The following is a 14,806-nucleotide window of genomic DNA, read 5'->3' as shown; positions in this document are numbered from 1 at the left end:
TCAGTCAACCTTGTCTTGCTGCAGTGCACACTGATATAGGAGAAATAACATGGGAAATAAATAGAATATGATTGACCGCACAGTGCACACTGATTCATCAGAAATGAAATGCAATTCAACCAAAACAAATGATTACATTTCTGTAAAATTGCATCTCGATATATCTTCATACACCGTGGCAGTGTTTTGTATAGAGATGGGGGTACCTTTATTGTAATTTAACACATTTAACTTTAATCATTTTTGTTTAACCATCCGCCTTTAATAAAGACCATCAATGCTGTAAAGCAATTGTACTCACTAGTATGGAAACAAGTCATTTTGCATTCACTGTATGGAACAAAGTCAGTTTTTTATTTTTTGTATTTTAATAAAAGAAAGTCTTGGGAAAAGGGTTTTATAGGCCTACACCTTACAATTATTCCAAATAGGGAAGTGTGCATCACATTTTTTATAACAATATCTCCAACTACAAATGTCCAAAGTACACACATTAGAAAACATGTGAATATAAAGTAAAAGACAACATGGCACAGCTACTGTTCATGTCAGAACTCAAATGTGAATTTTAATCATGTTAACAATTGTTTTGATTTTTATTCTTGTGGCAGTCATCCAATTAGTAAAACTATTTCAGTTGTAGAACCTTGATGGGCGCCCGAGTACCTTGATGGACCTGTAAAGACAAATTATAATGAAAAGTTAAATGTGACTTGACGATTGCTAACATAATGATATGCTTGGTTACGGTACAATTGTAACCGTGCAGACATCTGCAAAAAGACAATGCTTTACATACCTGAGGGGCCTCCCGAGTAGCGATCTGCAGCACCGGGCATTCTGGAAGGAGGCGACGAGTAGCCCAGGGAACTCACTGGTGAACTGCTGCTCACACTAGGAACCTGCAACACTCAAGGAAAACCATTGGCAATTTAGTAGACATTTTCACTCCATTCTGTTTTGGTTCTGATTAAAATGCCTATGGTTAGAGCACATGCTCCTATGACACTGTTCTTGGTATCTGGAGCAGATTGATTGATGTATTCATTCAACAGTTTGCAGAATTACAGTACATTTCAAGCACAACTCGCATTACACTTGTTTACAAGTTATGTTCAATTATCATAACATTTAGAGACATACAAATATACAGTCTTATACACTTCTATATAGCAAAAAAGGAAATCATCATCCTAAAGGAGGTAAAAGGGGAAAAGAAAACATATACAGTGAGGGGGGGAAAGGGGTGGGTGGTGGGGTCAGATTTTACGGGGCCCAGTTTCGAATTGCAGCCGTCCGTATAGTGCCCTTTGAAGTGTCCTGCATTAGAAACGTTTCATACCGTGTCTACACTCCTCAGCCGGTAATCCATCAGCACATCGGTTAACTTCTTTAGCACAATTTGGGCATCGCTCTCATTTTCTATTCGGACGGTATCCTGGACACATTCCACACAAACAACAAATACAGTTATATTCATGAACCACAAATTATGTACACTGAAGCCATCTTTATCCCATTCTGGGCGGGAACCCCTTTTGGTGTTTTAACTAAGCATTATGTTATACTTTAGCTATTGAAAAATAGCAGATCTACAAGCTCATAGCGCGCCACCGAGTGGCACGCTACGAGCTTGTAGGTCTGCTATTTTTGAAAAATCGTGAAAATGCGGCACATATCTTTGAATATATATATTCTTTCAGAAGACTTTTTTTTATTTCGACGTCAGGCCTAAATGGGTTATAGCATTTATAATAACACACATACCAGGTAATTGAGCAAAGTTGCCGGGAGGCTGCTCGAGTCTGGATCCGCTTGCGCCATCGAGCCTGGCCGATCCATTGTCCTGTCTGTTGGCCGTTCCAACAAGCTACTCCCCATTTGGCTGCCTCTGAACTCATCCGGAAAACGCCTTCCTGGGCTATCAACCTGCCGACCACTCATGCCAAAGTCATCTCTTCTGCAATCACGTCCAAAACCATCTCCACCCCCATGGTGATGGCCCATGCGTCTTTTTTTAGCCATATCGAGGTTTGGGACATCTGGTCTGGCTGCATAGCCACCAAAACCCGGTTCTCGACGCCCAGCCATTTTAAACTCTCCAGGAAGCCTGCCCCCTGTAAGATTCCAATGTTTAAATGTACTCATGCAATGTGGGAGAAAGGCTCAGAGGAACATACTTACTTAGATAAAATACAGACCTGATCTTGGTCCATTCGGTCCCATCCCACCCATTGAGGGTTTCATTGTAGGAAAAGAAAACTCTAAAAAAGACCAGAGAGAAACCGAATAATCTTGGCATCTGAACCATTTCACAATAAAAACGCTTAAAAGGACTGGGAGTGTTTTCGTATGTTTTAGCCCATTGACAACAAATCAGATATTATGGCACCATCAACAATTTTCCAAAGCAGTTTTTTTAAATGTATGCATCACACACACACACACACACACACACACACACACACACACACACACACACACACACACACACACACACACACACACACACACACACACACACACACACACACACACACACACACACACACACACACACACACACACGAGCAAGAGTTCAGTGTCTTGTTCATGACACTAGAGGCTGGGCCACCTAGGCAAAAACAAAACCTAAGGTTTTTTGACCCCCCCCCAGGGGTTTACTGGGGACAGGGAGGAATGCCTTATATGGTCAGAACACTCTATAGTAGGGAGGATTATCACAACAAAACAAAAAAAGTGATATTTGAATTAAGTGAAATGAATTGTAGTCAAAGGGCAAAAACACTGGTATGGTCCCTTGAATGACAGCGACTTACGGGGTCCTTGAAAGGCAGGGACATCGCAGGGCTCTTTGAAGATAATCTAAAATCACCAGAAAGGAATCAGGATTGGTTGAAATCATTGTTATATACAGTAATTAATGTGTAAGCAACAAAGTATATTTTCTGATCAAGCCCCCCCCCCCTGGAGTTACTGCACTTTGACTTGAATAGTTTAGAGCAAGTCATAATGTTGACATCTGAAGTCTATCGGGCGGCCATAGCTAGTTCGTCCCCTCTGGCCCGAGTCCATGTGTTAAAGTGTCCCTGAGCAAAAAAACGTAACGCCTAACTGCTCCCTAGGCGCTGTATTAATAGCACCCACTGCACCTAATAGTTGTAGGACTGGTACCGCATGTGCAATGTACTGTGACAGCAATGTACTGTCACAGAAAATAGCCCAAAGGAGAGGGGGCCTTATCATAATAGTGTATTGTTATAAATACTTAAGCTACATTTGAATGCTGTGCATGTGGCTGCAAACAAACTAGCAGTAGACAAGCAAAAACATCTTTGATCCTGGTGCCACTCACCTTGACGTGACCCTTTCCCTCAGAGTGCTCAACCTCTGCTGCAAGCTCTGTAATGCTCTTCCTAATTTCATGGTCGTTCTGGGCATCTTCCTCTTCGCATGTGATCGTATTTGGGCGTACACGCTTCTGTGAACACAACACCGCCGCACCAACATTGAGGACGCTGACCTGTATTTTTGAGTGGTGCAACCACTCCTATAGACAGCTGTGTGTGTGGCTGTGTCCCCGGGTCTGTCCCCGTGTCCCTGGCTGTGTCCGAGCACGGAAATAGCGTTATAGCGTTTGTTCACCACCAAGTGTCACTGTTGCACAGCCTAACACACAGATAGGCCAGGGAGGAGGGCTTTTACAGTACAGTACAGTACAGTACAGTACCACTCACTTCAGACGGGTCCGATTCTCTTTTGATTTTGTTGTCAATTTGTAAAATTCAAAGTCCAATCTAAAAATAGAAAACGCAAACCAAATGATGTAGGAAGTGTCACACTCACCAAGTATTTGAAGCCATGTTTCCAGCCTTTAATATGGTCCACCATATCACTTTGTAAACAGGACACGGCACAGAGCTTACACTGGTAGTGTGGTGGGACAGATTTAGTGGGGCTGCGGTACTCCCACACGTGCTGAAGGCCTGTGCATGCATATACACAACGAGCATGATTATAGTGGCTCAGCAAAGATCAGTTAGATATGATATACCAGGAACTGGGTTTTAACTTACCAATGATTGGCTCAGTGGCCCCCTGCAACATGCTGAACAGAGAAAACGACTTGATGGATGTGCCTTTATTGAAGACTGGGAAAGCAGAGCACCATATAAGTACAAAGTAGTTCAAAGGTCTTTTGGCCGATATGGCCGATTACCGATTAGTGGAGATCAAAAGAGCCTGATAGCCGATATTATGAGCCGATATGAATTTAAGTTGAACAGTTTTTACAGTAACATAAATTCCAACACAAGAATTCCTTTAAATGCATTGGAGGACATTTATTGCTTATAAAAAAGAAGTGCAAAAAGCACCAACATCGTTTCTCTAACACTTTCCCCCCATCAATTTTCTTTCTATTCAAGTGCAAACATGTACTGTAGCAGCATATGCAACATGGTACTGTATGAAGTGCAGGCTGTGTACAGTAGGGCTGACCCACAAAAATCGAATTTTCAAAGCTTCGTTCTAATGTACGGGTTTCGAACCTTTGAAAAAGAAAAAGAATTTGGGGAAAAGAAATGTTTATTTTTTTTAATATTGATCAAAATAGGTGATCTACAAGCCCACAAGGCATTGCGGCATGACATGTTGAGAGCTTGTAGATCTGCTGCCCAAACTCCCCAAAGCCATGTGACCTTGTTTTTACTGGCCCCACCATTGTAACTACTGGCCACTTTTTTATTGCATGTAGAATTTGTATTTTATAGCAATAATGACTTACAGTTAAATTATTGGCAACTAAATATGAATTAGAAATTAATACTGACTGTCCAATGGCGGCTCTTCTACATAGACTTCTACTGGTAACTGGAAGTTACGGAAGGCATTGGAGTATATGGGCTCGCGCGAGTACATGAACCACGTGACCAGGCTGTTTTCTGCCCCCTCAATGTCGTAACTGTCTATAGAGGGTATGCGCATGCTTAAAGTGAATGGCACATCGAGTGGCAAATCGAGAGGCAAAGCAACATGCAAAGTGAGTTTAACATTGTTTAACGTTGTTTAATGCAATCAGATAGGACTTTTTATGTTTGGATGCATGGGTTGTCAAGGCCAGAAAGTAGTTTTTTGACACTCAGTAGGCATTCCTGCATAACTTCCGGGTTTGATGATGATGTCACGCGCATACCCTCTATACTCTATTCTATGGCTCTGCTTACAACCGTGCTCTACCGATTTTTCAATGAGAGTGGTTGTTGCACCATGTTCGTGCATTTATGAGAAAAAAAGTAGATTATTATTTGTTTTGCACCGATAGCGATATTAATAAAAAATATGAATATCGAAGCCGATAATCGGCCGTTGCCGATAATCGGTCGATCCCTAGTTCAAAGCATAGATGCAAATAAAGCTCGACAGCGGCTTACAAGCAATTGACAAGTGATACCACAAGGTTCACATATGGCGATTTATTATTTAAACACCAACGCCAGCATGAAAAGTACACTGCAGTTGAAGTCAAGATTATGGTTTAAGAGTAGGCCTATTCACCGGCCATCATCACAGCAGATGCATGGTTGTCTGCCATCGTGCCAAGCTGATTCAAATTAGTTCGTGCTCTTTTGTCGTGTTCCCAGCACACCAGTTGCCAGGACCGTTAGAGATGCTGTGGCATTGTTCTGTTCTAAAACGTTGTCGTTTATTTATTCAATAAAGTAATTCTTTACCAAAAGAATGGTGTGCGGGCCCAACCTCCTTCCATAATTGCCTTATTGGCCCTGCACCCACTGTCGAGGTGTGTGCAAATAGGTATGCTCTGTTTCTAAAAGGTTGGCATTTCTAAGGTTGTTCAGTCAAGAACCATTTAACCCATTTTGACCTGAGGACGATTCTTAAAAAATGTCTTCTAAATCCTAAAGGTTTTCTGAAAAACCCCATGTTTCTATGTCAGTGGTACTCAACCTTTTTCATGTCAAGGACGCCCAGAATTATCTGTATTTGGCCGCAGACCCCCCCCCCCCCCCCCCCATCTGAAAATATGTTGTTCCAGTGTCCCCCCCAGAAGCAAAGACTTGAGTTAAAAACGTTCACACTGAAATAATATATATTCAAAGATTTGCTCCACATTTTCACGATTTTTCAAAAATAGCAGACCTACAAGCTCGTAGCGTGCCACTCGGTGGCGAGCTATGAGCCTGTAGATCTGCTATTTTTCAATAGCTAAAGTATAACAATGCTTTAAAACACCAAAGGGGTTCCCGCCCAGAATGGGGGTTAAACCCCACTTCTGAGAGGGAATCTCAGGAATGGTGAAAATGCCAACAAACCCATGATGAGCTGACAAATGAGGCAATGACATTCAAGTCGCTGCCTTCGTCATTGGTGGTGGTACCATCACCGCATGGAGCCAGAACGTACCTATCTTGAGTTCACCCCTTCCCTCAAGCTGCTCAACCTCTGCTGCAAACTCTCTAATGCTCTTCTTAATGGCAGAGTCTTCCTGGGCATCTTCAAGCTCTTCATACACGTATGTGATCGTATTTGGGTATACACGCTTCTGTGAACACAACAAACACCGCACCAACATTGAGGACGTAGACCTGGATTCTTTTGAGGGATACAGGTTTGTTTTTAGTTCAATGTTTGTTTTAAAAACGCCATTGACAATGAAGGGAAAATGTATGTCAGCTTGTCCCTAACACAAACATTAAATACCATTAACAATAATGGCATTCACATGTGATCTTATTTGGGTGTACACGCTTCTGTGAACACAACAACACCGCACCAACATTGGGGACGCTGACCTGTATTTTTGAGGGGCGCTAGCCCCTCCTATACACTGGCTTAATGTGTCTTAAGTTCAATGTTTGTTTTGTAAATGCCAATGACAATGAAGGGAAAATTTACGTCATAATGTGTCATTTACGTCATATTGTCTCTTTATTGTTAACCGCGTTTAATGTTTGTGTTTGCACCGTTTGTTTTACATCACCTAATCGACATGTGTTAGACTTTAATATTAGCGCCCCTCACTTCACACGGGTGTGATTTTTCTTTTCTTATTTACAATAGGGACGTTTACAAGAGGGGGTTAGTGTGTGTGTGATTTTGTTGTCAAGTTGTAAAATTCAAAATCCTATCTAAAAAAAGGAAACGCAACCAAATTATGTAGGAAGTGTCACACTAACCAAGTAGTTGAAGCAATGTTTCCAGCTTTGAATATGGTCCACCATATCACTTTGTGAACGGGACACGCCACAGAGCTTGCACTCGTAGTGTGGTGGGACAGATGTAGTGGGGCTGCGGTACTCCCACACGTACCGAAGGCCTGTGCATGCATACACAACAAGCATGATTAAAGTGGATCAGCATTAAGATCAGTTGGATATGATATAATACCAGGAACTGGGTTTTAATTTACCAAGGATTGGCTCAGTGACCCCCTGCAAGTGCAACATGCTGGACAGAGAAGCAATCGTCTTCGATGTGCCTTTAGTGAAGACTGGGAAAGCAAAGCAGCATATAAATTCAAAGCATCTATCCAAATAAAGCTTGAAACAGCGGCTTACAAGCAATTGACAAGTGATCACATCCAATCACCTATATGGCGATTTATTGTTTAAACACTAAGAGGGTAATCCCAATGAGAACCCTCTTACATGGGCACCCTGTGGACAAGTTAAACACATGTATAGGAAACTTGTATGAAGGTGGACATTGCGGTAGCATGTACCGTATAACTCCAGGATTGAAATTATTTATTCTGAACCCCTCCTTGAGATGTACCATCTCGTTTTTGAGGGGATACAATGATACAATAATGTATAATCATACACATTTAAAATGTGCATTTTAACAGGTCCTTTGTCCACTGAACAACAATTAGAAAGCCAACATCCTCACTTGTGCTTTCAAAGACAAGAGGGAACATGAACAGGCGTCCTCTGCAACACCACACATATGTCCAGAGTTATGCGACAGGAATCCAGCTCCAATGATGGCCTGCCTTCATTACACCCATCCACAGGACCAGATGATCTGCATGGTTACTGGGGCGGTGGTGGCTCAGGGGTAGAGTGGCTGGATGGTAACCGCAAGGTTGCCAGTTCGAACCCGGGTTCCCCCAGAGTTAGTGTCGAAGTGTCCTTGAGCAAGACACTGAACCCCTAATTGCTCCTGATGTGCAGGTTGATGCCTTGCATGGTTTCCGCCGCCATCGGTGTATGAATGTGCGGGTGAATGTGTGAATGGAATGCACAATCTATGTATGGATAAAGGCGCTATATAAATGCACCATTTTACCGACGGCAGTCCAGTAAAAAAATAAGGTTAACTGTCTGGATTGTTTAAATTACTCTGGTAAACCAAGAAACGAGGAGTTGAGTAGAATTCAGGAGCAAGGGAGATCAAAGATCATCACACAATCACTCCAACCAAACCAGTATGACACAAGCAACTGGGTGAGGAGAATGGAACACTGTTCAAAAACAGGTAAACAGTGTTTTAAATATTTGTGATAAACACAAAAAGACATATGTATTCACGCAGCCATCAGCCAGCATGAAAAGTGCACTGCAGTTGAAGATTGCTATGGTTTAAGAGTAGGCCTATTCACCGGCCATCATCACAGCAGATGCATGGTTGTCTGCCATCATGCCAAGCTGATTAAAAGTTGTTCGTGCTCTTTGCCGTGTTCCCAGCACAACAGTTGCCAGGAACGTTAGAGATGCTGTGGCATTGTTCTGTTCTAAAACTAAGGTTGTTCAGTTTAATAGCCAAGAACCATTTAAAACCATGAACTGGAGCTCTATAGAGCGTCGCAGTCCCACGCCCTTTCATGACGACGAGAGACCCAGAAGTGAATTCCCCGTTCATTTTCCCTATAAGCTTTTCAAAAAGACGTTTAAGTTGAAAACACACACAATATTTTGTGCCGAACAAATAATTACAAAGAAGAAAAACAACAAAAAAAGTGTAACCTGCCGTTTTTTTCTTCTTCTTGTTGGCTTTGTACGAGGCTTAAAAGGTCTTTAAATAAATACTTTTTGAAATGTCTATGGGGAAAATGAACGGGGAATTATTTCCTGGGCCCTCGTAGGGGGCGGGACTGCGGCGCTCTATACAGTACAATACAGGACTGTAGCAAGACCATGTCCCATATCTTGCACATACTTTCAATCAGTGGAAAACACTGACCCACACATTCTGCAGGCATGGGCGGCACATCATTAAACCCCACTTGGTGAAAATGCCAACAAGCCCATGATGAGCTGACAAATGAGGCAATGACATCCAAGTCGCTGCTGCCTTCATCCCTCATCATTGGTGGCGGTACCATCACCGTGTGGAGCCAGAACTTACCCATCTCACTAGAACGCTTCATCTGTTGTTTTCTCTGTCAATGGTGAGAATTAACCCAAATGGAGGAGAGAGACACAAGCATTAGTGACAGGATGAGGCTAAACAGAGGTGTGGCCTTTCATCCCTGTCCTCCACATCTTAAATGGTGCTCATCCACCATGTCCCCTGCCCTGCATGAGGCAAATGAGACATGCCTCAAATGCTACTGTTACTGATTAAGTTAAAGTTCTCTTTACATGATGTATGACAGAGGAACTTGTTACATTATAGACTTAAAGATATGCTGACACACTGAATGCTATAACTAGTTTAATCTACAAAAATATAATACACAACCAAAGCAGCAGCACTCTTAAGAAAAAAAACAGCAGCCTGCCATGGTTGGATAAAGATTATTTTAACCATTAATTATTGATATCTATGAGCTGCCTGAGGAGAATTCTGAGCATTCGCTGGCCAGACACCATCAGCAATAATGACCTCTGGCAGAGAGCGAGGCTACCACCAGTGGAAGAGGAGATTAAGAGAAGAAGGTGGGGATGGATCGGCCACACACTTCGGAAGCCCAATACCAGCATCACAAGACAAGCCCTTAGATGGAACCCGCAAGGCACAAGAAAGAGAGGGAGGCCGAAGAACACCTGGCGCAGGGACCTTGAGACTGACATCAAGCAGTGTGGACTGACATGGAAACAGCTGGAAAAGAAGGCCCAGGATAGAGGAGTCTGGCGAACTGTAGTCAACGGCCTATGCTCCATGAAAAGGAGCGATAGGCATAAGTAAAGTAAGTAATGAAGGAGTGTGGTACAAGCTGACAACTCTGTGGACATAAAAATAAAGAGCCTGGAGTTCCAGTGTAGTTCCTTATTAATTAATTGTAGAACATTGACTTCAGCCAACAGTTGTGAGGCAAATCCCCTTACACCAGGGCTCCACCGGGCGCGTCAGCGTCGCGTCTCTGTCACCATCAGGGAATGTTCCCTTTTTAATCAATGAAGGGTGGCTCCACTGCCCGCGTTGCGTTGCGTTGTGTGACTGCATTAAAATTGCCCCGGTTCGTTTTTTGACGCACGCGACGGAGACACAACGTGCCCACCACCGTGGAGACTGAGCTTCCGAGTCAGGCTTGGTTGGGTGCTCCAACAAACAATTGTCTGCAGGTGAGACCATTCTCTGTCGCTGCATGTCTGCGACTCCTACAGGTTGGCTGAGGCGCCTATATAGTGGGGAGCAGTGGAAGTGGAAGGATAGTGTGTTCCTCCGCTGCTCCGCACACATTATACCCTCCCGGTGAACAGAAGCGGCTGCCGACATGTGTATCAGAGGAGACAAGTGGATGTCTACACCCTCCCCAGACCAAACAGTACTGTAGTACTGTGGCGGTGGCCGAACGGATAGCGGCGCGGTCTAGATACCGGAAGGTTCCCAGTTCGAATCAGCCGTCCGACACGTTAAAATTACCACCGCTGAAATGCCCTTGAACAAGGCATCAACCACTACGATGAAATGTGTTCTATGAGCAGGGCCTGGCTGGAAACAAGTTCTTGAGCTTAGCCCAGATACCCTGGGTAAATATAGATTTAATTTCATTTCATTAGTGGTCAGCAGTGAAGGGAACTAAACTATACACATGGGGGAAATTGGCATTAACGACTTAAATCAATTACTGCCGCTAGGTGGTAGCATAAGCACACCTAACGAATGCCACCCGTCCACTCCAACTCTACTATCCTTGTTTAGTTTCCGGGTTATTCAGGGAGGTGGGGGCTGTTGTTGTGAGCAGTCATCGTTAGCAGTAGCTCATACCCCTTAGCTATCATTACAAACAGTTACATGTGCTCAGCGATGCGATACAAACTCACAAATGATCGTCGGGATGCGCGACGGCTCACCATGGATTAGAGATACAGCGCTTTGAAAATCCTGTTATAATGGAGGCTCAATGGAGCTGGACTTTTTTAAATCCCATAGCTGGTGGGTACGGATGCTCTCCATAGTAACCGGAACAATGCTAAAAGGTAAATTGACGGGCGCCGCTTTCATACATGGAGTATACGGTTATCTATGAACATGTACGTACCATTAGGTACCTATAGCCTAGCTACGTTTATAAACGTAGATAGCAGCAAAAAAGTTAATTGGGAGAAAAATAGAAGAAAAGAAAAATGGATGTCATCTGTCTTTGTATAAAAATGATGCCAATAATGGGCTCACTTGAGCGGCAAGGTAGTTTAGGGTACCATGGGCCAAAGGCTCATGCTAGAGCTTTCACTTCTAGTGATTTTTGAGTGGTGCAACCACTCCAAGGAACAGCAATGTCCGGGACTATGGGACTATGTTTAGAGTACCAGTAGGGGCAAAGGTGGCGCTGTTGTGCCAGAAACAGAGAGAGAGATATAGTGCTGCACTGTTGCCTGCTAATAAGAGATAGAGAGAGAGAGAGATAGAGAGAGAGGGGCAGGGGGAGAGGGGAGTTGCACCACTCGGTTCACACAGGTGTGATTTTTGAGTGGTGTAAACCACTCCTACAACTGGCTTTTGTGTGCAGAAAAAAATGAGCATGGTTGCTATGTTCAAAATAATTTCTGACGTAATTAAATCACACCCGGGTGAACTGGATGACCGTAGCAACCATGGTCATTTTCTCTGCACAGAAAAAGCCAGTTGTGAAATCACATCCGGGTGTGATTTCATTACGTCAGATCAGAGCTGATCAGGCTACATAATACCTTACCTTATTTCATTACGTTAGACATTACGTCAGACCACAGCTGATCATGCTATATAAAACCTTACACCACTCAGTTCACACGGGTGTGATTTTTACTAGTTGACTAGCTTCCTAGTTTACTAGTCGGCTAGTTGTTTAACTAGGCCTACCTATTTATTTATTTTTTATGTAAAAACAAAACTAGTCAACTAGTACCAACAAGGTCGACTAGTGGATTTACTAGTCGACTAGTTGCTTAAAGCCCTATGCCACTAGCACTGCTGCCCCAGGCATCAGAACAGCGTCAGGGAAAACTAGCCATAGAATTACTGATATTCCATTACAAATTTGACTTTGGTGTGTGTGTGTGTGTGTATTAATAGAATAGTAATTATTATTATATTAATTATGGATATTATTATTATTATTGAAATAATTAGAATTAATCAGAACACCTGCATTGTGAGAAAACCTACCCCGCCTCGGGTTTCTTCATCATCTGATTCTGTGGCACATTTTGCCGTCGATTCTGGGTGGGATGACGGGCTGCAGGTTCCACTTCCATGTTTTCCATCCTATAGTGTGGGATCAAATAAGTCTAATTTTAACAGCCACATTATTATTAACAATAACAAAGTCAGCCTACTATCATTAAAAACAATTTGTCAAGATTAAAGTCTCAGTCGTCTCTCCTAATCCAGGGCGCTCTCCGTGGTCTTGAGCACCCTAGAGCTCCTATTTTTGAAGGAATCCCGGCGCTGATTGTGTTAATGGCATTTAATGTTTGTGTTGGCACCGTTTGTTTTACATCACCATTACATCACCTAAATCAACATGAGTTAAGACTTTAATATATTTGCTACCCTCACTTATAGGCTATACTCCTCGTCCTCGCTCAGCACCTGCCCAAGTTTGGGTTGGGGATGTGCATTTCTTTCCCAGACTTCTCAGGTTGCACTGTTTTGGTGCCCACTGCCCAGTATTCCATGCACTAGGGACCCATGTCAGCCCCACATAAATTGCCAAGGTGGGGCCATAGGGGTGGGGCCCACCTAGGACCCAGGTAGAACCCACTTAAAGCCCACACGGGCTAGCCCAGTTAGGCCCACATAAAATTGCCATGGTGGGACCCAGGTAGAACCCACTTAAAGCCCACACGGGCAACCCAGGTGAGATTTCCATATGGGTCCCATATAGTTATCCCACCTGGCTCCCACGTCGGCGTGCTGGCTGGGCTGTTTTGGTGCCCACTGCCCAGTATTCCATGCACTGTTTTGGCGCCCACTGCCCAGTATTCCATGCACTGTTTTGGTGCCCACTGCCCAGTATTCCATGCACTGTTTTGGCGCCCACTGTGTTTTTTTTGGTAACCAGGCAGACACTTTATGAAAGGTGGATGGAAGGAATCCGCCTGTTCGGCCAAGGAGAGAGCAGGTTCAGGGTCCTCTAGCCCGTCTCCGGACCCCCCGGGTTGAGCTCCTTTGGACCTACCACGTAGGGTCCGGTCTCACCGGCGTCAAGCGACATGGGATGCCATCTGACTTCCCCTGACTTAGCCCTGTGCTGCGGTGTGGGTGTCGCGCTGACATATTCCAAACGAAGCATATGAACGCTATAGGAGACAACGAACCATCTGACCCCCCCCGCGAACGGCTCAGAAGCCGTTAAGTATTTTTAATGTTTGTACGACCGTTTTGCCAGCTCTGAAATTCTCTCTTGTTGACATCCCATTGTACCGCCTCTCGGCATCTCGGTTGGCTAGCAGCGCCTCCCTACGCGCCTCGTAGGCGCAGCTAGCCAACCGAGATGTCAACAAGGAGGGACCGAAGAGAGAATTTCAGAGCTGGCAAAACGGTCGTACAAACATTAAAAATACTTAACGGCTTCTGAGCCGTTCGCGGGGGGGGTCAGATGGTTCGTTGTCTCCTATAGCGTTCATATGCTTCGTTTGGAATATGTCAGCGTGACACCCACACCGCAGCACAGGGCTAAGTCAGGGGAAATCAGATGGCATCCCATGTCGCTTGAATCCGGTGAGAAGGAACCCTACATAAAGTCATCAAAATGTCAGAAACTTTAACGTAGGGTTCCGAAAGGAGCTAAGGGTCCTCCTGACTGGCTCTGGTCCATAGCCCTAATGCTATTTAATTAGCATTAGGGTTAGGGCTATGGACCAGAGCTAGGTCCTGAAAGTCCTGACGGCCGCTTGAATATAATTTGCCAATTATTAAACTCGATCGAAACTAGCAGCGAATGAGTAGCTTGGAGGGTTCCCGGGTTAGCGTTTTGCGATTTGTTTTGCAAATACAAACCATAGCCTCTTCTCTCTTGAGCCTGATTGCTGGTGTGGATCGAGGTCTTCCCGGCAAGTAACACACTTTAGCGAGTTAGATGCTAGATACAGTTTACTAGGACAGGACATGAAACGAACTGCTCTAGCTGTATCTGCTGCTGCTTGCTGCCAAAGCCATTAACCTCGTCCACCAGGCTTTCCACCACTTCGGAGGAAAACAAAGCCATAGAGTAGTGTAAGACACTAAGACAGAGTTACGACATTGAGGGGGCAGAAAACTAAGCGCTCGAGCGCTGCTGTTGTTCATGCAGCCTGAACGGGGACAAGCTGGAGTTGGAAATACATTGTTTTCAACGAGGGCGGCGCAAACAAGAGCTATTTTAAGGCACGTGTGCAACATGACAACTGTTTAAAAGTATTGTACAGTGACAACT

General features: G+C 44.0%; 1 protein-coding gene across 1 annotated transcript; it reads right to left on the bottom strand.

The window, feature by feature from the left end:
- Nucleotides 1-791: 791 nt before the first annotated feature.
- LOC306917559 (uncharacterized protein) lies at nt 792-14,565 on the bottom strand (the record flags this gene model as incomplete). The annotated part of the gene is made up of 14 exons (XM_079495852.1): nt 14,392-14,565; nt 12,556-12,654; nt 9,370-9,403; nt 7,430-7,510; nt 7,197-7,336; nt 6,424-6,562; nt 4,077-4,151; nt 3,847-3,986; nt 3,356-3,481; nt 2,820-2,865; nt 2,202-2,264; nt 1,768-2,117; nt 1,343-1,438; nt 792-902 (listed from the first exon to the last, which is right to left on the bottom strand). The coding sequence occupies exons 1-14, from the start codon at nt 14,392-14,394 to the stop codon at nt 792-794; spliced, it is 1,503 nt and encodes a 500-aa protein (XP_079351978.1). The 5' UTR covers nt 14,395-14,565.
- Nucleotides 14,566-14,806: the final 241 nt, after the last annotated feature.

Source organism: Electrona antarctica (genome assembly GCF_951216825.1).
Source record: "Electrona antarctica genome assembly, chromosome: 24".
NCBI lineage: Eukaryota > Metazoa > Chordata > Actinopteri > Myctophiformes > Myctophidae > Electrona > Electrona antarctica.
This window is presented reverse-complemented; position numbering and strand designations above follow the sequence as displayed.